We start from the raw sequence: 27106 nt of genomic DNA, 5'->3' as shown, positions 1-27106 counted from the left end.
CTGGTACACATGCAGACCCTAAGGCAAAAGAGGCCATGTTATCCTCCTGAAACTCTCTGCAGAAAGTCAGCATTGGAAACAGGGATAGAAACCTGGCCTTCTTGTGGTTGGTGCAGTGTTTTAAAAGCAGAGTTACTCATTATAGTCAGGACAAAATTGATACTGACCCTGTATCAAATGGTATCTAAAACCAAACAGCCTTCTAAATCTTAGTCAGCGGATCTTTATGCCAGAAGAAAAAATAAGTCAGAGAAGAAGAATCAAAAGAAACAGGTTCTGTTTTGTTGGTGTGCATACAGAATGGATGCATAACCTTCAGCAAGTCACTTAGCCTTTCAGTCTCTCTTGAGTCCCACATCCTATGGGTCATAATATTTTTAGCAGTTTAAAGGTCTCTGACATCTTCAGATAATATTTTTATGACTGTGCCTCGTATTGCTTCAGTATAGCCTACCCATATAACCATTTAATTTCTCTTCCCCTGAAATCAGACTGTTGTTTTTCTCCATCCTTGTTCTTGGACTCTATACAAAGCTTCTTTGTAAGCAACACTTGAGTTTCAGTTTGAATTCTCCTTGCATACTAAGTGACCTAATTCACTGCAGGGATGTTAGATATGGTTTCTCTTTTTAACTTTAATAATTAAATTACTTCCCCATTCATTATTCATATAGTTTTGATTTGTAGCCAGTAGTTGTACTGATAACAACAGATTTTCTGTAGTGGTTGGATAAACAGCTTGCTTTAGTAACATTAGAATGCACTGACCTTACTGCAGTGTGTAATTTCATTGGCTTCAAAGGGATTGCTTCAGATTTTTGCCATAATATGACCCAAAATATTTACCTGTTTTCATTTGATAATTTTTACCTAGTGAGAATCACATTTAGGTTTAAAAATAAAACATTAGCAAATGAAGTAGTGAAAAAGATTTCTTTGAAATAATGAATGTCAAACATGATTTCTCATGTTGAAAGTATCAGGAATAATAGCTGGTGACAGAGGCTTGTTCAAAACAGAGATTTTGTAGTTTATGCTTGAGAAATAGCTAGTCTCACTACAAACTTTTTGTGAGTCCACTCACAATTAGACCTGACCTTTGAAGATGCCAGTTAAAAGTTGCTATGGCCAGAAACTCTGCTGCAGGAAGTGAAGGGGAGAGCTAACCCTTGAAAAATAAATTTCTAAGGGCATTTTAAAGGTTACTCAGCCTCCTTCTCCCCTCTCCCCGCCCCCTCCACTTTTTTGGCTGGATATTAAATTAAAATCTTGCAGATACTAATATTCGAATGGCTTTATTCCTAATATTAGTTTTAACTGGATCTATACTTTCTTATTTCTTACACTTGCAGTAAAAGCATTCATGGCTTAGTTTTCATGGAAAAATGGAATATTTTGGCCAAATTTCTGGTTTATTCCTCTCATTTTCAATAATATTGTGTTTGCATCTTTGTAGTGAACATTGTAAATAAGATCACCATTTAGCATTTTAAATCAGAAGAGCAAATTATTCTTAATGAAATTACAAAGTCATTTGAATGTATTAGTCTATTAAAAAGACGTACCAGTCAGTTAATTAGCTACACATAATTGTGTGCATTTAACAGTACTGGTACATTAGTTTGCAGAGTGTAGTTGAGTTAAAAGCTAGGAATGCTACAAAGCTGTATTTTCAAGTTTGAAAACTGCACAATGAAAAATCTATTCTCAGATGTGCATATGGGATTCTTACTGAGGAGTTTTGCACACATGCGTGAAGATAGAGCATGTTTTTTCAAATCTAAAATTAAATGGCTTTATTATATATTGTTCCCTATTCATGTGACGCACAGGGATCCAAGTAAAGAGTGGGGCTTTGACTACATTTAGAACTGCTGAAGAAAACTTATTTTTGCCCACTCCAGAGAGCTTGCAAACTAGATTGCAATTCCACAAACCCTTAAGCTCTATCTGTACTGCAGGTTTTTTTCTGGAATGTCTGTGAAGGTCAGAGAAGCAATGACTTAAAGAAATTCCCTAGTGCAGATGACACAGTATTGCAAAACTATTCCTTTAGCAGTGCAGCTGGGTTTGGTCAGGTGTGTGTCTGTTTGTCCACTGTACTGGTCCGAAGAGCAGCTTTGCAGGTGTGCTCATGGGAAGGGTACTCACCTGGCACAGACAATCTTCCATACTAGACCAGCAAAGTTTTACCAGAGTGGCTACAGGCTACTTCAAAGCAGTTCAAATTTGAAAAAAAACAAACCCAAAACTGCAAAGCTGCATTTGGCAGCTATGTAAGTAAGTTTTGATTCTTATTTCATGTAACACTAGCAGAAAACATGTGGCAAACAAGCAAAAAAGTACAAATATTAGAATAGATAGACTGACATTGCTTTCCTTGAACACTGTTTCTGGTACTCAACCTTTCTGCTCAGGTTTCTTGCAATTGTTTAAAGGCTTTATGATCTGGCATTTTTATGTTCTGAGCAATATCCTACTCCCCATGCAGTCATATAGAAATGAAGGTTACTCTGTAGGTAAGGGATTCATGGTCTGGCTCCAAAAGAAGGTAATATCAAGCAGTGAGAATTAATTAGTCAATATTTGTAAAGTGTGTTGAAAATGAAACAGCATGACATAAGTGGTATTATTATGTCTGAAGCTGGAATTATATGGTCTTGGAGCTGAACATGTTACCGGTATTTCAAAGGGTTATGGAATAAATTAGTATATTATAGTGATCTTCTAGGTTGTGCAAACCTTCTTGCTCTTATCACTACCCACTTCAAACATAACAAAGGAGGTTCTTTAACATGACTGTATGTTTTGCTCTCTGTCTCTCTCGTTTTCTTTTTCAGCCGCCTTTGTCGTTCATATCCCATCTTGAAATCAGTCAATATGTTCAAATTCTGGGGACCATCCGTCGTGGGTGACCGCCTTGTCTTCAATGCAATGGTGAACAACACATTTCAGAATAGGTAAAGCTCCTCATCTGCTTGTCTTCTTTGACTTCTCCAGCACCAATCTAACTGCGTGTTTCAGGTTTCAGCTGTCAGTAGGATTTGCATTGTTGAATGAATTATTTTTGAGCTGGAGCTTTGAGGGATATATCTATATCTGTATCTATATCTATATCTACCTATATCTATAGCTATATATCTATACCTATATCTATATCTGTCTGTATCTATATCTGTATCTATATCTATCTGTATCTATATGTATATCTATCTATACGTACTTTTTTTTTTACTTTTCTCAGTGAAAGTTTTAAAAAAAGTATTCTCTGACTTTCACTCTCAATTTAAAGATCATTTGTAACCAAATCCCAGTCCTGCAAACTCAGACCATAAATATCACTCTGAAATTCACGGGTTTTCAAAGGATGAGTTGGTCACACAGCTTTGAATCTTCAGAAGACTCCAGCTTGCTGCCAGGATCTTCTATTCTTGGAATCTGTTGACAGGTCTGGGTTCTATTGATTGCTGGTTACTGACAAAATTAATGCTTCGTTTTGTTTATTTCATCCCAGTGTTGGTTTGGGTGTACACAGAGGTGAGGTTTTGCCAGTTGCAGTTAGGAAGAAATGGCTACAGCCCATGGTGAAATTGTACCTTTAGTTAGGTCTATGGTCCTAGTTTCAGCTGGGACAGAGTTAATTTTCTTCCTGGTAGCTGGCATAGTGCTGTGGTTTGGATTTAGTACTAGAAGAATGTTGGTAACACACTGATGGTTTAGTTGTTGCTGAGCAGGGCTTACACCAGCCAAGGCCTTTTCAGCTTCCCCTGCTCTGCCAGGGGCACAAGAAGTGGGGAGGGGGCACAGCCAGGACAGCTGACCCCAACTGGCCACACGGCTATTCCAGAACATAGGACGTCATGCTCAGTGTAGAAACTGGGGGGAGTTGGCTGGGGGGCAGCGATTGCTGCTTGGGGACAGGCTGGGCATCGATGAGGGGGTGGTGAGAATTGCATTGTGCATCACTTGTTTTGTATGTTCCATTATTAGTATTAGTATTAGTATTAGTATTAGTATTAGTATTAGTATCATCCTCTGATTTTATTAAAGTTTTATTAAACTCTCTTTATCTCAACCCATGGGTTTTACTTTTTTCTTTTTTCCCCGATTCTCTCCCCCATCCCACTGGGGAGGGGGGCAGTGAGCAAGTGGCTGTGTGGTGTTCAGCTGCCTTCTGGGTTAAAGCACAACAGGTCACCATAAGCATGAAACATAGATTTTGGCACAGTGCATGCCTGCTCCTGGAATTTAGAGGTGTAGCTGTTGACCACTCTTGCACAGATCCTGCTTGCTAATGGTTACTCTCTCTATTTCCTACGCATGTGCTATCTCCTCTGCTGTTTTTGGGCTACTGTTGTGTTTGCCTCACAGAGAATGACTCTCCTCTGATCTTTGGCAAAGAGGTAGCTCCTCTCTGCTGGGCTATTTCCCCATCTACAGGAATGGCACTTTGGGCCAACAGACCCTCTGGTTATGCCAGGGGTGTGACACAACTTATCTGGAGTCCTGTTCCAGCAGGAGGACATGTTCAGGAGTTGCAAGAGGTATAGCAAGCCAAGCCACAAGAAGGCAGAAGCTAAAGTAATTCCTCCTCCAAATTCTGTACATGGGAAAAATGTTATCCTCACATTGTTGTTCTGTGGCTGTTTTCTTCATAGGTGTATTTGGTCCCCACAGAATGCTAGCAGGGCATGAATTACCTTCATACTAGGCTTCTTCTGAATGTCAAATCAATATCATCCTGTTCAATTTTGCTGTCTGTGCTCACAGTATGCTTACTGGTGTTCATATTTTGCTACTTAGCTCAACTTTCACTCTTTTTATGAATGCTATTTAGCCAGTGCCACCTTTTATTTTATTTCTGAAATGTGTCTGTCCAGGCTGAGTAATTTATTTTGTATGCTACTGCAGGTATATGAGTCAGGTTTCCTTTACACAGGAAGGTGTACAGCAGCCCTTTTTGCTATGTCTCAGGGCTGCTTCTGCATCACTTCTAGTAGTTCAATAATTAATTTAAACTTTTATTTCAGTGTGGAGGTTGGTGTCCGTGTTGAGGCTTATAACTGTGAAGAATGGATCAAGGACCAAGCACGGCATATTAACAGCGCGTTTCTCATTTTTAACACTGTAAATGACAAAGGAGAGCTGCTCACCTTCCCCAGAATCAGACCTACCACAAAGGTCAGCTTTCATCCTCAGGAACAGGATGAATGCCTGCATGAGATTATGTGGTCCAAACCAGCACACTGCATGTCACACAGCCAGCCACTATAACCTTTCTGGGAAAGCAAGGACTAAACAGGCCACTGAAATGCATCTTCTTGCAGAAGAGAAAACCTCTAAATGAAATGTTTGCCTTTAAGTGAGAGATTTTTCATTGTTTACTTCAGTCATCCAAAACTGAGGGATGTAGTGGAGGGTAGTCATCATTAGAAATTCTGTAGTTAGTTGATGGAAAGGGATGAATAACCTGGTTTTTGCAGATTGTTTTACCTGTCTGTATCTGTCTTGCGCAATCTCCACTGACTGTAGATGAAACTCTGAAGTGTTCAGTGAATAAAGCTATTGTCATAAACCCTTAATGAAGGTGAGAAATAGAGTTAATAAAGAAGTCTGTAGAAATCAAATCCCTTGACATGAGCAGGCTTTCCAGTTCCTTTGACGTGGAGATCTCAGCATATGTTTATCTGGTTCATTAAGCACTTGGAGAAGTTTGAATACTATTTTTGAAGTATTTACTGAGATGGCATCTGTCATTAACCATACTGCTCCGATTAAAAGACTTTTAGAGAGCCAGCATAGACAGAAATGAAATGGTTATTTAACATCAGTGAACTTTTATAGGATGGCAACTGGACAAATAAATCAAGGTGTCCTACGTACTGGCTGAGGCAGTAAGATTCACTACTGCACATTACAGGCTGTTCCAAAAGGAAAATTGAGTCATATCAGCTTAGTTTCTGTTAGAAAAACAGTGCTTCCCTTAAAGACCTGCCTAGAGAGGCGTCCACAAGCTAAGTGTCAAGAGTATATACACCCATTCCTTCAGAGTAAAGCAAACAAATCTGGGAAAATTAGTATGTGCTCAAGATAGTTTAGACTTTCAGTGCTCATTTGACTGAAAGTGACAGCTGGTATGGCAATGCTCTACAAAACAGACGAGATGTCTTCAAAAATTTTATGTAGCCCTTGGTTTAAAGAAGCCTGAGATGTACAAATCTGGAGATTCTTTGTATTCTAGATGCTACATCCTGAGCTCTTAAAAAGCTGAGGAAAAGAAGCTTTTCTGAAGTTGCACCAGGGCAGGTTTAGGTTAGACATTAGGAAAAATTTCTTCACAGAGAGGGTTGTTGGGCACTGGAATGGGCTGCCCAGGGGGGTGGTCGAGTCCCCATCCCTGGAGATATTTAAAAGACAGGTAGACAAGGTGCTTAGGGACATGGTTTAGTGGTGGGATGGCAGGGTTAGGTTAACGGTTGGACTTGATGATCTTAAAGGTCTTTTCCAACCTAAACAATTCTATGATTCTGTGATTCTATATCCTTCAAGATAACAAGTCCCACTGATCTTTAGTGCAGTTTGGTGTCATGTATGCCCTTGGGTCGCTTCCAAGCTTCAAAAAAAAAAAAACAAACCACCTTGGCAGAGTAATAACAAGGGAAGGGAAAGACCTGCCACCTTGAAGGGCAGATCATGTATATTTGCGCAGTGCTTGCTCTGTGTGCCAGATCCATGTGAACTGGAAGGGAACTCTTCCATGCTTCCTTCATGCTTTGAACATCAAATGATGATGAATTGGATTAATAGCATATTTGGTGGGTGGCACATTTAGAGAGTAGAATGTGTGTAGTGCACTGCTCAGCTGCCACTGGTTTAGGACCAAAAAGTGCTAGGAGTATGCTACTGTGATACAACTTTTTTTATTAGCTTGGTTTTGCAAATTTAAAGGAATATTGTCAAGTCAAAGTAAACCACCAACTCAGGTTAATCTGGGGAAAGGCCAAAGTACAGAGTACAACTCTTTATTTATTTGTAATAGATCTCGGGCATTTATCCATCTGTAAGAAATAGTTTTTAGTTGTCTTTTTTTAGAACGTGTCCTAAAATAATCAGATGTCTTACTGTCTGGTTTGCTTTTTATAAAGGATGGTATGAGGCGATACCATGGAGCTGTTGCCCGAAGGAGAATTCAACTAGCAAGGTATAGTTGGGTTACAAGGAGAACTTGATTTTGAAAACTTGCTTTTATGATGTATCCTCTAAAAAAGTGATTGTTGTTAAGTAGTCAAAGTCTCCTCAAACATAACTGTTCTGTTGCTTAACTTTCCAAATAATTTTGCCTGAGTTGAAATTATTAGAGGCTACTTGTCTCAAAAATACTTTGTTCTATAGGTTATTTTGCTTCCCCATTTTCTTGGGAAGAACTGAAAATGAGTAAAATACCTATGTAGTATTTAGAAAACACTTAAGCCTATAGAAGTGAATGTTTCTAGCATATACAGAAGAAAGCATAAAGGACCAATTCATGCAATTCATTATTTTTCCTTTGAATTTTGTTTTAGAAAATGCATGCTGTCTGCTAAAGGAGACAAACCTTCTGATCCCTGGGAGAGAAGCAGCCAGGTAATCTGCAGATTGTGTCCTATTGTCTACTTGCATAAAATGGTGTATTTGTACACTTTTGGGGTTTGTAAAACAGTTGTAGAGGCTGTATCTGTTTCCAAAGTAACACTTCTGTACTTAAGTGTTATGACAGTTAGTGTTATGGAAGAATGGGTTAATGTGTAATAAGATGAACGTTGGGTTTGGGTTTTTTTTTTTTTTTTCTGAAAAAGAGAGAGTAGATACTTCACTATTAATTTAAGAGCAAGTTTCATACAAAACATAAAAAATGTCTTTAAGATAGACTCTTTTAACAAGTGGTCCCCTGAGCAGCTGAGCTGTAAGATCTCCTGCAGATTTATAGTCCAGTGTCCCCAGCTTTTAAAAAGCTCAATTCTCCTGTGGAGGCATTAGTTCGGTTTTTTTTTTTTTCCTTTATCCAGTCACTGTTTTCTCAAAGATTCCTGTGAGGAGACCATTTAGTAAATGCTAAAAGTGTGGGGGGAGATACGGCAATACCAACAGACAGATGAACAGCGAAATAGCATAAACTTTGTTTCTGAGGGAAACATACATATGTTTGTTCTTAGATACTCTGCATCAGGTGGTATGTGTTTCAGGCTTGGACATACTAGGCTGCAGAATGTTCCTGTGTCATGAGGTGAATAGTGAGGAACCTGAATTTAGGTGGCTTTATAGACAATCTAAATGTTGTTTCAGTGTTGAATTTTTGTGGTTAAACTTTCATTGCATTTAAGATCTCAGTGGCTCCCAGAAATTTTACCGGGTCTTTTTCCATTACATGAAAAAATAACCAATTGAGAATTATAATACAGGCAGTGATTTGCTGCTAACAGTGTCATGTCCACTCTCTGAAGCTGCATTTCTTTTCTGCAAAACAATAAAGATAAATATGCACACAATAATAAAAATGGTTTACTTAAGATTTATTTAGTGTTCAATTAAAACCTGTCGTTAAAGACTCAGAAGCTGTACTCTCTTTATACAGTGATTAAATGAAGACTCCATTCACTGTAGTCAAGCATAAATAATGGATATATTTGCACTTTCTCTGCTCTGAGCCTGCTGTGTAGAGCAATTGCCAAGATAGACTACAGCTTGATAGCAATGAAGAGGTTAATTTTCTAGTAGATTTAATTACTTAGGAGGAAGATGGACAAAACCATTAATTTAGTGGTCTGAGTGGTTACCTGTATTATCTCTCTGGTGGTCACAGTTTTTCTGCGCTGCTTTATAATTGGAGAAGCCCAAAGTAGTGTTTTGTTGTTTGATTAGAGTTGTTTTGCCAACAGCCATGAGAGCACATAATCTAGGTATTGAAAGTATTTAATTGAGAAACTACTGGACTGTGTTTTCTGGAAGGAAAACACTTAGGGGAAAATACACATTTCTTTGCGATGGAGGGATAATGATGGAAAAATAACATCTGATTTCTGGAATGTTTAGTGAAATGTACCTTTACCCCTTCGTTTTCAGAAATGTATCTTATGTTTCAGGCATATGTGAGTTACAGCAATATAGCTGCACTGACACACCTAGCAGCAAAACCGGGATGGGAAATAACCAGTAGATTGGATGACGTAAGTGCATAATTGTGGAATAGCTACATAGCCACTTTAGTTATGTTTCACCATAAGAGGTGGGCAGAGAACAGCAATGGTTTACATTTGTAAATAAACACATTGGCTGAGCAGTATTTGGCTTTACTGTGGCTAGGGTTGAAAACCAGAACTCCCAGAGTTTTCCCTGAAATGTTGCAAAGCAGCCTCCGGTTGTCCAGAGTGCTGTACAGCCTGGAAGGGCCATGGAGGAGTTCTAAGGTGGTCTGAATGACTGGTGGACATTGGACTTGGGATCCCAGAAGGGCAGGCTTGCCAGCAACTGATTAGTTGGGCTTGTGGAGCAACACACAGGAGAGTGTAAAAACACAAACAAACCCGTATTTCATTTCTGTGAGACATGTTCTTTGCCACAGCCAATGTGCTTCTGTGATTTTGCCAAATTCTTTGATTTCAACGAAACCAAATCTTTCTTTAGGCAGTGCTGGTGACAATCTGTGGGTCTTCTCATGTCACTGTGATTAGAAAAATGCGTGCAGCAGTCTGTAATATGCTGCCTTTACCAGATTTACAGCATGGGAGATGCTTCTAAGTAGCAGGCATTATCTTGTGATAGTTCCAAGTGGACGCTGCCAGTCAACAGGTGGCAGCAATTTATATAACATAATTCTCAGTCTCTGTCTTCTCCGAATACGACTTGGCTCTTTTTCTAGAAACTCTTTTCCTTTTGGATATCTTTCTTTCAGGCCCTTTTCTATTAAAAAATCACAAAAGCCTGAAAGCAAAGCACCCCTCTGTTCATCGATCAGTGTTACAAGCTCAAAATCAGTAAGGAAACTTGTGTAAGCCAGTTCTAAGATAGTACGATGCTGTTAAGAAAACCAATAGCAAATTAAGTTAGCTGGGGAAATTCAGTTTTAACCTAGTTGCAGTACATGTTTTCCAAATTATCGAGAGAGATCTGTTGAGGTTTGATTTCTGAAATACAGTTAACGACTGGCAGATTACTTGAAGATCACATAGATTCAGAGATGTTTTGGGACAAGAAAAGACTATTAAAGTCTTTAAGTCTGACCTCCTGCATGTCACAGACGATGAAACCTCACTTACTGATTCTTGTACCTAGTCAATAAGCTACTTGAGTAAGAGCATGTATAAATCAGAAGGAATTCCAGTGATGGCAAATCTGCCAGTTCCATATGTTGTTCCAGTGGTTAATAACGTTCAGTAAACACTGTTGGGCCAATTAAATGACAGACTGCACTCATGCTGGAAAAAGCAAGCTTGAACAATCAGACTGAAACATTGAGCATTATTTTTAAGCCACTGGTAAGACTGTATTATTATCCACATGGAACTTCCTTTCTGCATCCGCTGGGACTGCCACAATCTCAGTTTCTTTCTTAACCCGAAATGCTTGAAACATGTAATAGAACCAGCACCAAATGTTGTGAAGAAATTACTTCACATAAGAAAACAAAACCCATGCACATTCTGGATGACATTTTAAACAGCATGATGTTACTTCTCTCTCTCAGCAAGCCACCAGGTACCTTCCAGTATTACTAGAGTCTGGAACTTTCTCCTGGTTTTGGGGACGCTTGATAGTAAGGTCTGCCTCTAAGCCACTTAGGCATTATGTTGTGGAAAATCTTGAGTAGGTTTTTCTGGCTGTTCTTTCATCTAATGGAAATTAAGCAAAATCTGGCTCAGGCGGGACGTAGGATGCAAATCACACTGGTGCTGTCAATGGATGGAGAGTAGCCATCCATTACCACTGTTCTGGACATTTCTGCATAATCTGGCATTGTCAGTCAGATATTCCTTAAAGAAGCTGCAGGGATCCAGGGTAGCACACTATTTCTTTTTTCTTCTGGATGTATGCAGTGAACAGCGATAGCAAACCATACTTATGATTGTAGGCCACTTTGTTGTATATCATTTATTCCGTAAGTCTTCTTTTTTATTTAGCATCTACTTGCAAATACGTGGTAGACTGCTGACAAAGTATAGATATCAGCAGGAGGCAGAGGGTTCACTGGTCTCCACGTGTGACTGTATGCTTACCTCTAAATTAACCAACCTGGTGGATTATATTTGCTCTTTGGCAAAGAAAATGAGAGTTAAACCAATCTTTACCTATACAACTCCTCCAGTCAAATTTAGATGTGTGCTCAAGTCCCTAAATGCAGGTATAGATGCAGCTCCAAGGAAGGCTTTCTGCCAGCTCCAGTTAATGAAACCTATCATCTTGCCAAATGGTAGTTTGCTTAATTTGTCACTGTTACACGCTCACTTTTGTCACTTTTGTGAACGTGAGCACACAGGAGTGTACCTTAAGAAACAGCTCAGGGCATTACATCATCTTTCTTTAAGCACTACAGGCCACCACACGTACCACCATACCAGTCTTATGTTCTCTGCACTCATGTACCAGGTCTTGATTCTTGTTCTTAGGGTATACAGTGGCATAGGCACAGAACAACTACTTAGCCAACTGCTACCTACTTCTTAGGTACTAGGAATCAGGTAGTAGTGCTGATCAGTGCTCTGCCTGAAGGCAGTCATACTATGGGAAAGGAGACTCTCAAAGACATTAGACTGAACTGTATTTTGGGATCAAATATTGTAGTAGGTAGGTTTTGCAAAGCAGCATGTGCTTTATACGCAGAGGATCTGGTCCCTTTTCTCTGGAATTAGGATGACCCCAAGTCCGATTGACAGTTTTTGAAAGTAGAAAGTGGCACTGTAAGCTCTTTGACATAGAGCCACAAGACTTGTAGGCCCATAGTAACAACATAGCCTTGGCAGTGTTCAGTTAGCAGAGAGATGTTTTAACAGCTACACCTCCTGCTCCATTTTGTGATTTTCAAGTGTAGAAGGCTCCTAAGACAACATGCTTTCTCTTCTATGCCTGAGAGAAATATTGATTCATGCATCCCATAGCTGATTTCTAAAGCTCTTAGGCCTTTTGTTTTACCCCAGACTTCACTTCAGCAAGATGCTTGCTGGATTATATTGTGGGTATTTTTCCTGATCCAAAACATGAAAATATGGAAACATACAAAACCTGTGCTGTTGCATAAACGCTCCATAAACCAAAAGATTGTTGATTTTTGATACAGCAAAAAAAAAGCAACAGAGATGACGGAACTTATGAATGTTGTTATCACTTAGAAATGAAAATCTGTTAAAACTTTCTAGGATGTGAGAAGCAATTTCGTATATCAGATTAAAATTTGGGAATAAAGTCCAGTAATTCTAAGCACTCTCTTCTACCCATCTTCTTCCATTATACAGGGTTCATGAAAGATGCCAGGCCCTTCTTTTGCAAGGATTGTGTACACTGTTATGTGCAGGTTATTCCTTTTGAATTCTCTGTGTTAGGGTTCAGGCCTATAACTAGAAAGAGACTTAAAATAATAAAGGCAAGATACTGCAAGTGTTGGACAAGAGAGGCAAAACTATGTTCTATGCTCTGCTTCACAGTAAAGAATAGGGGAGAAAAAAAGGTATTTTGGAAAGAGAAATGTTGAGTTATCTTAGGGGAAGGGGACATAGGCCAATGCGTGACTGATCTGCATGGACAAAGACAGCTGACGTAGTTGAGCTCTACTAATTACTAATCAAAGACGGGCTACTGGACTGCATAGGTTGGAGAGGTGGATCAAGGAGGTAATCCATGTATCATCCAAAATCATCCCTCTTAAAGCTTGGAAAGTACTTTTGTAAAAATCTGTCCTCCGTTGGTTGTCTCTAGGTAAGCTCCCCAAAACTGCCATGCGCCGGAATGCTGCATATGTTCCAAAATCCTGGTGGCAGGGAGGGCAGTTGCGTGGTTTGTCTTATTTTGCTAAAGTCTGTGTTGCCTCACACATACTGCAGGGATGCTTGTTTCATCTAGTGTGGCCTCACTCCAGCTTGCTCCTACTCACCAGTACCATATCCAATGGATCCTACTTTTTTGAATTCCTGGAAAGCTTTAAGAAACCATCACTACTACTTCAGATAAATCTATCTTGCAAGCTAATTCCACTATCCCTAACCAGATGTAATTAAAACTGTGTGATGTCACTATGCTATCAGTTGATTTTACATTGTGCTGTAAAACTAATCTTGAATACTCATCTGCCTTTCATCTGTCAGATACGGTTTCATATGTACTCTTGAGAAAATCTGCTTAAGTCCTAAATGTTTAACATTTGTAAGTGCTAAAATGTTTATAGCAATTGTTCTGTGTTTTTAATATATTATTCGTTTTTTTCAGACAAAAATATGGACTCATGAGGACAGTGATGTGTTGTCACTCAAAGTTGAAATGCAAGTGAAGATACCATCACATCTAGCTTTCTCCCTTTTGTCTGACTTCACATTCCGCCAACAATGGGACAAACATTTCATGTAAGAACTTACCTTTCTTTAGGACTGTTCAAATCCACCAACAACTAGCCTTTTCTGATAAAAATATTTTTGAGTTGTTGACACTTTTCTACATAATTAAGAAGAAATTGCTGTAAGAAGTTGACATTAAAGATTCATTAGTCGAAGTTTGAATTGGGTTTTTTACCTTAAAAATAAAATTTTATTTCTCTTAAGTCTGATTTTAAAATATGGTTGCCCTGCACTGTCAAAAGAGAGAGCTGGGACAGAGGCTACCATTTTCTAAAATGAATAAAATTCCATGCCTAGACAAATATATGTTGAAAGGGATAATTTGAGTAGGCTGCATGTAACCTGAGGCTGATATATTGTGCGTGCTCTCTGTAAGAAGTAAGGTAAAGCTGTGGACTTCTTCATGTTTATATTGTTTGGGACACTGAAGCTCAGCTTCATCATACAGTCAAAGCAAGATATCAAGAATGGGGATCTTCAAAATGTGTATTTTAAGAACAATAACATCTTATAAAGTGTAGCTGAATTGGAAAGGGTTTCAGAATTGCTGTAAAAGGTATTTGAGGGATTTTTTTTATTTACCTTGTATGGTGTAGAATAACGGCAATTGAATTTATATGATACTAATGTGATTTGGTGACTATTCTCTTCAAGAAGCAGCTTTTTCAGTCAGTCATTCTATCCTGAAAGATTTTTATCAGAGGGTGAAAGTGGAAGCTTAGGGATATTGGAAAATTCACAGTCTCTGCTGAATTTGTGGCTTGTAACTAATGAAATCTCAAGAAATATTGTGTTGATTTTCCATATCTACAGCCAAAATCTCGGATTTCTTATGGCTATAATGTAGCCTGTCTGACTGGTCAAAATGGAATACCAGCTTAGCAGTGCTTCTTGCTGAGGCAGTAGAAGCTGGATTAAATTACTGCCAGTGTAAAGGAAAGTTGTGACTTTTTTTTTTTGTAGTGAAAATTCAGAGATAGTCATCAGTACTTCCAAGACAGTGAAAAAGTGTGTCCTACCTAGGTGGCCCTGCCTGAACAGAGTAGAACACAACTTTGAATAAAATTGTACAAATGTTTCCTGACTGTTTTTCCTGTGGTGTGTCAGATGGACCATGTTTGGTCACTCAGCATTGCATGGCATGCAGGCTAATGTCATTCCGAACAGGAATCAACAGTACGCAAAAGATAAGCTTTTAAGACATTGTTCCAGCACCTTGCAGTGCTTTTTAACAATTTTGCAGGGCAGAGAGGTGGTGCCAGATGAGGTGTTGCAGAAAACCTCAATTTTTCACTCTGTGTTCCTCTCTCTTCCTTGCTGCCTGAACATGAGAATTGCAGGCTTAATGTTAGGATGGAATATGTGTTTGTACTGTGTTTTTCCTAAGGGATGCTATTGCATACATCAGGTCTGCATGTGTGTTTTAAATGTATTTGCAGAACTTGTGAGGTCCTACAGGCTGTGAATGAAGATGAGAAAATATATTATGTTACGTCTCCACCCGTGACTGGCCATAAACCCAGAGACTTTGTGATTCTTGTGTCTCAAAGGCAACCCTGTAAGCCAAGGTGAGTATGCAATTTCAGGTTTAACTGTGAGCGCTTTGGAGCCACAGTTTTGACTACTGTTGACCTTTATCTGGGCCTGTTCTTGGGTGACAAAGATGATATTTTATTTTTTAAGAAATTAGATTAGTAGCTGATCTAAAGTACAGTATGTTGATGCCTGAGTTTGCACAGCCAGATTTGTTTTGTAACATGAAGGTGCGATGAAGTAAATTCAGAGCATCAGAGATTTGTAGCATAGCCCAGTATTACTTCTTTGACAGTGACTCTTCAGGAGTGGTCTACAATGAGGGAAAATAGGCCAGAATTCCAAAAAAGCAATTTGGAAAAAAACATGTCCCAGAGGGCCTGTCAATGTGCTGAAGCACGTGACTGGGAGCTTGTCTGTTTGTTTAAGTGACTTCGTAATCCAATTTAATGTAATTCTGGAGATTTCTTTATTTAAGTAAGTTCTTGGCCTTTCTTGAAACCTCAGTGTGAGACATTTGTTCTATCTGTATTTTTTGCTGCTGAATTTAGTTTTAAAAATCCCTTCATCAGTTTAACATACATTGAATTTTTTTCATTAGGTTTCCTTTTGCATAATGAAACATGGATAAATGGGACCATTTGGTGTATCTTATCCTTCTTTATTCTCAATTCCTTTTCTTATGTTCAGCAATTCTTCATGTTAACAGAACATTGCTTCTAAAAGGCACTATTGTCTACTGTGCTTGTTTTTTTCCCGCTGCATCTGGGAACTGAAGCATGTCTACCTTGGTTGGGTCCACGTTGTAAAGCCTCTTAGTAAGGGTTGCTCCTAGACTCTGATTCTGTAAACATGGGTCATAGAGAGCAGGATAAATAAAAAAAAGGAGGTGTTGTGTGTGGGTGGTTGTTCTGTGGCTTTCCATAAGAAGTCTCTTTGACTGGAGACTGTGATAAAGCCTTAATGCAACTCAAAAGAGCAGAATCTTTTAACATGTATCTTTAAACATACAGGAACTTGTTTGCCTTCATATGAAAATGACGTCTTTGGTACAGCTGTGCATACTCTGTAGTCATTTACATGTATCATTTTTAACATCTTGTTGAAGAAATGTTTGATTCTTCCCCTTGCCCTGCAGTGAACCCTACATCATAGCTGTAAAGTCAGTTACCCTCACGTCTATGCCACCTTCTCCAGAATATTGCAGAAGTGAAATCCTTTGTGCCGGATTCCAGATCTACAGTGACAGCAACAGCTCCTGTACAGTGAGTAGCTCTGCAGACCTCAGCTGTGTCTCCTTTCCTGTAGCATTACATGTGCATGTAATCTCATTTGAGCTGACAGTCTAGAACAGTAACGGCAATACAACAAAAAAAATGAGTCAGCTTCCCCAGAGTTCAGTGTGGTTATTAAGACATTCTTCATTGCACAAAGTGGAATCTGTCTTGCCCAGCTTTGGCCAATCTGACTGTTAGGAAAGAAATCTAAACTGAGCAATGGAGATGGCTAGACACCTCCAGAGTCATTCATTCAATCCTAAAATACACTTCTAGCAGGTGTGCATTAAACTGGTCTGGTGGAGTCCATCTCTTTTCACCGACTACAGTGACGGTCCAAGGAATTAGTTCAGATTAAAAGCTCAACTTTAACTTTCATATCAGAAATTATGCAATCTGAATCCCATCTCTGGACCAATGACAAGTATTCCTCTTTTGCTTCTCCATGGCAAGGCTATAACTTTTTCATTTAAGAAAATATATTTCTGAAAACATTTAGCAGCTCTGAGTGGCTGGGATTCTTTTTTCAGTCAACAGCTTTGTTCACAAAGCACATATATTTGATAGGTTACACATAATGTTTCTTGCTGCACTGCTTTGTACATTTACCTGCATGCTTGAGGACCTGGCAGTAGTGAGGACACCGAGATCGCTGAAGTACTGTAAAAAAGGCATGCTCTTTTTGCTAATTATTGCCTTCAGAAGCACTATGTGTTTCTATTCTCATCCATAAAAACTTTGATACTCATCTAGGCTCTGCAAAAAATGGCTAACTATTGCAATCTATGGGCTTTTTTCTTTCATTTATTTTTGTTTAAACAGGTGTGTTACTTCAATCAAGTGACATCCGGTGTTATGCCATACTTAGCTGCAAATCTTACTGGGTCATCAAAATCCATTGAAGACACTGCTTTGGAATGTATAAAGTTCTTGGAGCGGAAAGGTAGCGGGTACTGAAGTTAAAAAAGGATTTCTGAAGAGATGTCTAAAGATGATCAAGCAGTACTGGTTTAAATTCCTGCATGTGTGTTGATCTTTTTCCTACAGGTTAGTTACTTTGGATCATGTAGCCAACATTGGGCTTGAGCATGAGAATATCTAGTACAAGCATCTGCTATCAAATCAAGATTAGGCCTTAGGCTCTAAATTCAATTTTTAATTTTAAAAAGATGAAAGGACAGATTCCGCTCTTGATTGCATTAATGAATTTTATATCAATGGAGGCAGAACTTGGCTCCTGAGATGATTTCACTATTTTTATGTTATATTGAACGTAATGGCATCCAGCCAGTTTTAAATTGGTAAATACCACACTGCCTAATTTGCAGAGAAGTGGTGCTACTAAGTCGCTTATCCCGTGCTCTGGCCAGGTTCTTGCACACCCATTATACATAATTACACGTTATCTGTTAATACTTTTAATTTATCTGTGACTTCCAATAAATTATTGCTTCCGAGATTACAAACCCAGGGTAAATTTTACTACGGTATCTCTGGAACGGCTTCAGACATCATTCCAAAAAGGCTGCTTTGTAGTGATGGTGGGGGCTGTTGGCCTCTTACAGAAGCGCTGTGACCTCCAGCTGGCATGCTCTATGCAAGACTGTTCTGCAAGCGTTGAATAAATGCAGAACAGTACGACGCTTGGATCCACTCCCTCGCAGATGAAAAGGGAGAATGGTTTCAGAGGTTTTATTGTGTTGTGTCTACTTTGTTTTCTGCTCTTGTTTTTGCTCAAAAGAGCCTTGTTCAAAAAACCAAGTATGATCACCAGCAGTTAGATCGTAACATGAATGAGGGGGTGTTAAGAGAATCAAAGCATGTGAACTGTAGCAGTGCCCTTTTATCTTACCGTAGTCTCACAATTGGCAGAGTGAGAGCTCTAGGAGTCTGGTCCAGTTCCCGCTTAAGTAAATACATCTTCAGTTTAACCTATAACTGAATCAAAGCTTTCATCAGTGATTTATAGGTTACAGCATGCTTTTGCATATGGCATGTCTACCAAGTGCAGCGGAAGAGGCACCAACTGGCGTCCTGGAAGCCCTCTGGGTATGCCGGCACTGTGAGTCACCTGTCTCCCAGCAAGACTAGTTTAGCTTGGGTACAGCCTTGAACCCAAAGCATTAGTGAAATCAGCCACTGTCTTCTGCGTCTAGCGGAGGCTGGCCACTGTATGCCACACCACACGGGGATATCTTTGCACTAGTAATAAGAAAAAGTAAAGCAGATTCTGGTCTTTGGCTCTGGAGGAGACAACGTAGATCCAGATCCTGATATTGCATTGCCATCCTTATCACGTGGGTAAGGTGCAACACCTCAGTCAAGGGAGCGAGGACGGCAGCCTCAGGGCAGCCCCTGCCAGAGCATGAAAAACACTGCTTGCCTCCTCCTGGGCTGGCTGGCAGTGGAAGGGTCCAGGCCCCCTCCGAGGACCAGAGCTCAGCTCTCCAAGTCCTGCTGGCACTTGCTGTGTGCAGATGATGGCAGACAAGCTCTGGAGTGGGCAGGTCAGTCTCTGTACTCCCAGTTTTTAGTGAACAGAGACACCTAATGTTCAGCTCTGAATACATGCGTGGCACATCAGGGAGAGCCCAAACGCTGCCTGCACCAAGCATTTCTTACCAGCTCTTTGGGTGGCTGCCTATGCAGCACAGTTTGTAACTTGCGTGTAGAGACACTTGCACACTGAACTCAGCTGTGGGGCTACTGCAAGGGCTAGCTGGAGAACTTTATTTGGCATTTTTTTTGATCTTAGCATTCTGGTGAGCTCATGCCTACCTGAGATGTTCTGCCCTCCACCCCCAACCCTGAGACCTTGGCCCGTGTAGTGCAAAGCAGGGCCGTGTTCCGCATGCAGCCACCACACATCTTTGGGGGTGTAGGGGAAGAGTATCTTTTTAGCATAGACCAAGGATTGTGTTTTACCAACCTCTGTGCAATTGCTAAGGCAAGGAGATTCATGCTTCTGGCATGCAAACTTTGCTTAAACTCTAATTATTTGCCTAGCTTTTAAGTTTATTTGTGGGTATGATGCGTCTTGACATACAGCACCTTTTACATCTGCTTTTCAAATAGCTCTCTTCAACTACACATACCCTTGTGAAATCATCTAAAAAGACATTAAGTAGGTGCATTTAACAAGTAGCCTTGTCCAGCACTCACTGAAGATTGCTAACCCGTGCAGCTGTTTTAGAGCGTAGTGCATTTCGGTGCCTCATTTTCCGCAGCAGCCACTGAAGCAGAGGGCAAGAGGGAGGCGCACGTGCTCCCAGCCCCATGCAAGCATGCATGCGATTACCTGAAAACAGCCGTTGACTTCATACTGAAATTCTCAGAGACAGTATCCTGGGATTTTCTAAGTCTGAAGAAGCGCACTATTTCTTCTCAGAGGACAACAGAGCTCCACCATTTCGAGAACAAAGGTTAAACCACTGCTTCTTGCAGGATTTCTTTTCACACAACTGCCCTCTCAGTCACCCTGTTCTATTAGCAGTCCCTTTCGCCAAGCAGAAGTGGCAGTGATCAGCTGAGGGAAGGGAAGAGTGACTCTTCTTTTCCTCCGATGTACACGTCACACACCGCACAGCTCAGCAGTCTGTCAAAGGGACACTTCTGCCTCAGCTTGCAGCGGCACAACTGGGTGGCCACTTCTTACTCCGAACCAGAGACCCGCAGCAGCCGTTTCCTCAGGAGAGGCTGCACCCTGAAACCGCAGACCATGCCTTCTCCATCAGCCCCTTCTCTGGGAAGTGTCAGCACCACTAGGAAAGTCAAGGTGCACAGCTTCAAGTTCCCACGGGTAAAAGAACATATTGCAACATCAAGGAGTTTTTAAAGATGGGAAGTGACCTAAGAAGATGCTTTTTAAACAATGTACTTATTCATACAATAGAAACACTGTTTAAGCTGGGGTAAATGTCTGTTGCAGAATGTCCACATTGAAGTGATACTGCTTTGAGTTTTAATCCAATAGTTAATTAAAACTCCATTAATTAATCCTTGATTACAACCACATCCTCTCCTCTTCCCCATCTAAATGCGTGCTTTGATTATTATCGGCTGAGTATACATGCCCCATCTTAGTCAACCTAATGTGCCTTTGTATCCAGAGCAGAACCAGGAAACCTAAAATAAGAGTTCTAACTACTGTATTATTTCCCAGCATTTTATTAAAAATAATTAACATGTACAAATATAAAATACATCTGTACAATTAAATTCCTGTATTTGTTTTCTGCTGTCAGAAAAGTACATTCCAAACTCATAGTTTCAGCAGCTGGTCCTGAGCACCTCAAACCCCAGTCCTGAGCTCAAGTTTACTGTCTGGTGTTCCTTCTGTGTTCTCACCAAGGCCACACACGGACCGCTAGGACACTTTTATTCAAAGGGTAAATTAATTCTTTTAGAAGCAGCAGCTTTACTACTGTGCAGCTTCCTCCCAAGGACTGCTGCTTATTACTGTATAATGCAAGCTGAAGTTTTTAGAAGGCACGTTTTAAGATTTTTGGGACAGAAGTACTGTATTTGTCTGATGGCAACCATGGCTGCCATAGAGGCCCGAAAGCCCGATGTCACGGGTGTGCGGGCGCCTGCCTACAAAGCAGAACGGAGCGCTGCACGGAGAGCCTGGGCAGCACCAGCCCACACTGTCCAGAACCGTGCTGGGACACCGGTTCGGAATGAAGTGCAGCATGTGAGATGAGCTCGAGGTGCACTTGTGCAGTAGCATTGTGCTCCCTTCTTCATCTTGGGTGAGATGATCAGAGCCAAGTGAAAGCCTACCACCCTAGCTGCACAGGTTGAATTACCACTGCATTTGGAGAGCCGTTGCAGGAACTCCATTTTGAGTTGGTTTCGAAACTTCTTTTAATACATATCAGTTTTTCTAAGGCTGCTGTTTTTCAGGCTCCAGTCTCTGTTTAAAAATAAATAAAACCTGCCATTAAGCAGGCACATGTAATACAAAGCAAAGTTTACTCCCAACCCACCAAGGGATAGAAACGCTGAAGATTTTTGAGCACTTCCCTTGAAAAAAGTAAAGGAGCTAAGCAAGCTGCTCACTTGCTCTCCAACTCTTTTCAGGTATGTTTCACCACAGCTATCAAAGCAAGGGCATGATTCTGTTTCTATTGGTGGACAAATACTCAAACAAATCCAACATGCATAAACAACTGGGTTAATGCACGTATGCATTTAGCTGAGTAGTGGTAACTGCACACCCAAGCTCTACAGGCTGTAGGGTTTACCTGGTAACTTCACTACAAGACTGCTCAAGCTTGCAAATGCAGAGCAAGAAATCATTCTTTCCAAAAGGAGAAGGCAAAAATAAACCAGAACCCAACAAGAGTCTTTAGAAAATTTCCACAACGCCTTTCGGAGAGATGTGGAAATACTCTTAGTAAGACCAGCATGATTGTGTTTGTCTCTGATAAGTAAAAGCAGCACTCTTAAGGTAACAATACTGACCACCAAAATCCAGGCAGACCCCCATGACAAATGCACATGCCCTGTTTGGTTACTGCAACCGGATCCCTGCTACAAGCAGCAGCCCATTTCCCTCCTCAGAGCTGGCAGTGAGAGGGAACGTCAATCAGAAGGAATGCTGTATTTCAGCAGAGATACATAAAAAAGTACCCACTTGCTGTATTTCTGTTGTTCACAGATTTTCAGTAAGCTAGGGGAGTCTGGGAGGCAAACTGGAAAAGTGAGAGGGAGGACAACAAAAAAAAAATAAATTCAGCAGCAGAAGTCTGCTTGATTTTCTGGAACCAGCAATCCACTCCTTGTGGTCACTACTCTGGAGTGAAGCTGCACGGGTTAGCTGTGGTTTAGAGCCAAGAGGCCTTCAAAAAGTAACAACTTTGGGTTCTTTCACTTTTGGTTTTTGCAGCTTTGGTGTTTCTGAAATTTCTTCATAATCTGCGCTCATTCCAGTGGCCCATCGCCCGACCGTAACCTGATCTGTAGAGCAAGAGACAAGAGGTCATGGAAAGGCTCAGCATTACCATCAGACCAAACTTTCACAGTTGAGGCAGATTTGGCCTGCAAAGGCCTGTCATGGGTTCACCGAAGATCCACCAGTTTAGTTCTAGCTCTGAGGCCAACTCTCTTTACACAACTTTTTTTTTTTTTTTTTAGAATTGTGTTTCGTAAACTCCATTTCTTCCCCCACACAGATTATCGGGGTTCAGAAATCATTACTACATGCTTTTCTGTTTGACCATCCAAAGAAATATTCAGAGAGTACGCAGACGATACATCAGCTCTCACGTTAGTCCTCTTAGGACAAAGACTTCAGAATACATGAAGCATCTCTGGATAAAAAGGAAAGACCTCTTTTACACAGATGAAAAAATTAAGCCTCAGAAGGCCCAGCAGAGCTAAGTTTACATTTCTCAGTTTGCATCCCTGCATATAATCAACATCATCCTTTTGCTGTTTAAATGCTATTTAGACCAATTCACACCCCTATCCTAGGGAAAACACTGTTAACCAACTGATACTCCTTTTCTGAATGACAATCTAATTTTAAGAGCAACAAATCAAATCATACCAAGAATATCACATGGATAAATCATTGTTTACTGGGATTAAATTCTGTGTATTAAAGCAGGCCAAATGACTCCGCCTGAAGAAATTACAAACTGTAGTGCCTAAACTTCTTTGCCAGCTGTCAGCTATCTTCCTGTAGCCTAAAAGTACTTTGCATGATGCAAGCTGATTTCAAAGAATATTACAATTCCTACCAATGGTGTCACAGTTCCAATTATTTCAACTATTTTTAATCAACAATACTAGATGTTTTGAAATGTCAGTGTAAAGACCATGATGTCCCTTGGGAAATTAAACAGTCTTCATTACGGACATAAAACTTCTCAAAAAAAGGCAGACAAAAATTCCATTTCTGCTTCACATGTGATTCAGAGCCCTACTGCCAGAGAGCAGAAAGGCTTGCACCGGACAGCACTAAGAACTGAAGGCTGCCATTTCCTGGTAACCGCTGGCCCAGCTTTGAGCAATGCCATTCCCTACAAATGTTTCTTTTCTCCTACGACATCCATACAGGTTTTTGACTTAGAAAAACCATTAATCACACAAAGGTCGTTTGCTGTAAATGTGGCGTGCAGAAATCCAACAAGGGCTATGTGACAGGCTTCCAACTCTAGCCTGTGGGCTGAATGGACACCGCCCAACAATCTGCTGTGGATGGTGAGTTTGGGGAAATTTTTTGAAGAGTGTTTTCCTATCAGGAACTCCTGTCCAACCAGTTAAGATGCCATCTTGCTTGCTCTAAACTAGCCAAGCAGCACACATCTAGGTTACATATGGTTTTGGATGCAACAATATCATATATATAGGATTGCATACAGAAAATGGCTAAAGTATAGGACCCTATTCCACAACAGTTTATGGCACATCATTAACACAAAAGTTCTAAGTGCCATACAAATGAAGGAGAAAAATGAACAAATACTTCCCTGCTTCAGTAGCAGCCTCATTCTCCACACCCTCCCAATGCTTTTGCCTTCCCTAGCACAGTTTTTTTTGTATATAGCATAATTCTTCCACCCACATGGAAAACTGAAGAACACGGAAGCAGCAGAAGACGAATTTCTCTGGACAAATCTCCTGTCTCCTCCTTCTCTCCTATCTTGAATGACTTGAACACTTGCCTGCACACACAGCTTTTACAAGCTGCCAGTACCACCACCCTGCAACTGACCTTATGTTCAGTTCCACCACTTCACACACAAATCATCAAAAGAAACCAGTTTTGTTCTGCAGCTGCTGAAGTGGTGAACAGCAGCATAAATACTGGCTAGCAAATACACATCAGTTCATCATATTATCTTCAGAAACCCATAAGCTAGGTATTTTTTTATTTTAAACGGAAAGTTCAAGTTTTGCACTGCAACTTAATGACTCCTCCACATACCCCTTAATATAAGCACTCATTCCTAAAGAAAGGTCAACTTTGCTATTTGCAAGTTCTCTTCTAAAACCCTTTTTTCCTGACCAAAGTCAGGCAAAGCAGTAAATAACTCTTACTCAGCTGTGTGCTCAAACTCCACTCTGAACAGTCCCCTGCATCTCACCTGAGTTCTGTTTTTCCGGACAGTCTTTTTTGAAGTGCTCCACAGAGCCACAAAGTCTGCAGCCACCACCTGTTAAGAGAGAAAGTTGTTACTCATCTGGGAAAAAAACTCTCCAAACCCCACCAAACACAAAACAACTTCCCTATGCTGTTTTGCTCTTGTATGTATACTAAAAAAATCTTGCTCTAGTTTTCTGTAGTGACAACCTGTAAATAAGACATGGAAATGTTGCTGTGGAGAGGTCTGCAGCCCTAGGCACAACAATAAAACATCGTGGAGCAGATACGCAGCCAGCTTTACAAGCCTGCAAACACAGCTTCCTCTGTCTGCGTCGCTGACAGACAGAGCTGTCTGTACTCACACTGCTGTGTAAAGGATTGCATACTACAAATTCCATTCACCACATACTGAATATTTCTGATTTGTCTGAAGCTCTGTTTTTGAGAAACAAGCTGAATTCTGCTGAAATTCAATTACTGAAATGAACTTTTGAAATTAGTAAGAGCTCCTGAGAGAGAGACAGGTAATACAACTGTAGGTACTGAGATATTAAATACGAGTTCTACTCATAATCCAAGCATTCAAAGTGGAAGTGCAATGCCTCTAAAGCAATTTTTTCTTCCAATTTAACTGTTATAAGGCCACCCTTTTGAGTTTGGAAGACCTCAACATTATACTGGGAGACAGAATATTATTTGTTAGTGCCAACAGAGAAACCAGAGCAGAATCTGAGTGAAATCTTCAAACTTAGACCACATTTTTCAATTTAAGTCACTTAAACCAAAGACATCCTGTTTCTAGTGAGAGCCCTTATTTTGCGTGAACACATCCCAGAGTCTTAAGTTATAGTACGAGAGTGTGTTTTTACCACATACTTTGGTATACGTAGTTTTAAATACACACTGACTACATACACACCAGCCTATTATGATTTTGCTTCCTTGCACGCCTCTTAAAATTGCAAGCACAAGCAAGTTCTCATACTTTGCATCTCATCTTGTTAACACTAAGCTTACCATTAAAACAGAAATCCCTAGGTAATCCATATTAATTGCCCAGAATTCCCCAGAATTAATCTGCTTTTACCAAGAGATATTTGAAAAACCCTGGTAGTCAGATTCTCATTCACTTACAATGTTACTTTGTTCTGCATCAGGCAAATATGAAAAACATGTTTGGGTTTTAGTAAGGTACTGCACTCACCTTCAGCATATAATCCTTTGGGATTATCTGGACATGACCTTGATAGATGCCCCATCTCACCACAGATGAAACATTTTGCATATGGAAATGGCCCTGAAAAATCCCGTACAGTCATGATCCACGTTAAAAGACTTTGTAAAGTCACAGACAACTGAGAACATGCTGCAATGACAACATTTTACTACTCTACTATACTATAAACACTATACTGTCTCTTACACTCTTAGGTCCATTGTTATATCGTATTCCTTCAAACATATTAACCTATCTCCTCGAACCACTTAACTTACTAAAACACAAAGCTTGTATATCCGTAGTCAGAAAACTCAGACCAAAGCACCTCAAAAATACAAGTTTCTGAGACATACCAACAGCTGGATCTACTTTTGCTCTGCATTTGCTGATGTCATGTTCTGTGGATCCGCACCGGTAACAGATTCCTGTACCTGTATCTTGACTTTCAAGTACTGCAGGACAATCAGCAACACCATGGCCGGGTTCTCTACAGTGGAAACAGACCTTTGAAAATAGAAGTTAGGTTACATGCATTTTCACGGACAGTTCACACAGCAAAACACAGAGCTTGTAGGTGGCATTACTAAAGAATTCACTTACTCCTAAAGAATTCACTTACTCCTATTATCTGATTATCACCTACAGCCAGTAGACTTGTACTAGACCAATACCTCTCTTGGCTGAAACCTTGAGGGTGCTATCAGACACTCTCTCTGGTGTTGAGATTTGAGGCTATCCTAACACATAAAGACAAGATTCTGCGAATGGCACTCAAAGACCTGAAAATCCCAGTCTAATAGAAGGCAAAAATATCAAGGAATTATCTCCTCAGGCGAAAAAAAAAAAGACAGCTAGGCAAAAGAGACATCACAACATAACTGTCAGTGGTCTATGCCATTAAACCATATTATTACGGGTACTTTTCTCCTTTTACCAACAACGTACAGGGTGTTCACTCCTTGACAACCGAGTGCCCTGGACCAAACACGATAGCTGATTCTGACTACAGCATAGTTCTCCAAGCTCTTTAAGCACTTACTGGAGTAAGTGCTTAGGTAAACATATGCAATGTTGCACCGGCCCTATAATCTACTGATGAAGAACTTGGGTATCTCAGACTAGTTAGCAGTAGACTCTCTTTACTATGTTCCCGGATAACATTCAGCGTAAGTTTACGCTGAACGCGTAAGTTTGTGCCGAGATAACCGCTTTCAGACAGCCTCATTAAGAGCCTGCTGGAGGTGTCGCCCCGATCCTTAAGCAGCAGGAGCCCCCAAACCAGCAGGCCTACCGGGCTGATGAATGACAGGCAGAGCCGCGCCGGGTTAGTTCCGCCCGGGGAGACAAGAGGGCTGGGAATTCATCAAAGGGCGCCCAGGACAGCGTTCAACCGGCAGAGCCGCGCCAA

General features: G+C 40.4%; 2 protein-coding genes across 2 annotated transcripts in view; one reads left to right on the top strand and one right to left on the bottom strand.

Moving 5' to 3' along the window:
- Positions 1 to 17366, top strand: part of ACOT12 (acyl-CoA thioesterase 12) — a 46375-nt gene extending 29009 nt beyond the window's left edge. The window contains exons 7-15 of the mRNA XM_035896614.1: positions 2841 to 2960; positions 5031 to 5181; positions 7146 to 7201; positions 7563 to 7623; positions 9120 to 9203; positions 13450 to 13583; positions 15014 to 15142; positions 16246 to 16372; positions 17207 to 17366. Coding sequence (XP_035752507.1) covers positions 2841 to 2960; positions 5031 to 5181; positions 7146 to 7201; positions 7563 to 7623; positions 9120 to 9203; positions 13450 to 13583; positions 15014 to 15142; positions 16246 to 16372; positions 17207 to 17341 — 997 coding nt within the window. The 3' untranslated portion in view covers positions 17342 to 17366. The remainder of the gene's footprint in view (positions 1 to 2840; positions 2961 to 5030; positions 5182 to 7145; positions 7202 to 7562; positions 7624 to 9119; positions 9204 to 13449; positions 13584 to 15013; positions 15143 to 16245; positions 16373 to 17206) is intronic.
- A 3239-nt stretch (positions 17367 to 20605) lies between these two features.
- The window catches only part of ZCCHC9 (zinc finger CCHC-type containing 9), a 10139-nt gene continuing 3638 nt past the window's right edge, over positions 20606 to 27106 (bottom strand). Inside the window, exons 2-5 of the mRNA XM_009641112.2 lie at positions 26052 to 26202; positions 25684 to 25776; positions 24481 to 24549; positions 20606 to 22345 (exon numbers count right to left, since the gene is read on the bottom strand). Coding sequence (XP_009639407.1) covers positions 22230 to 22345; positions 24481 to 24549; positions 25684 to 25776; positions 26052 to 26202 — 429 coding nt within the window. The 3' untranslated portion in view covers positions 20606 to 22229. The remainder of the gene's footprint in view (positions 22346 to 24480; positions 24550 to 25683; positions 25777 to 26051; positions 26203 to 27106) is intronic.

The sequence above is a fragment of the Egretta garzetta genome, unplaced genomic scaffold (assembly GCF_000687185.1).
Source record: "Egretta garzetta isolate BGI_Z169 unplaced genomic scaffold, ASM68718v1 scaffold136, whole genome shotgun sequence".
Lineage (NCBI taxonomy): Eukaryota > Metazoa > Chordata > Aves > Pelecaniformes > Ardeidae > Egretta > Egretta garzetta.
The sequence above is the reverse complement of the archived record's forward strand: the minus strand, read 5'-3'. Positions and strand labels throughout refer to the sequence as shown.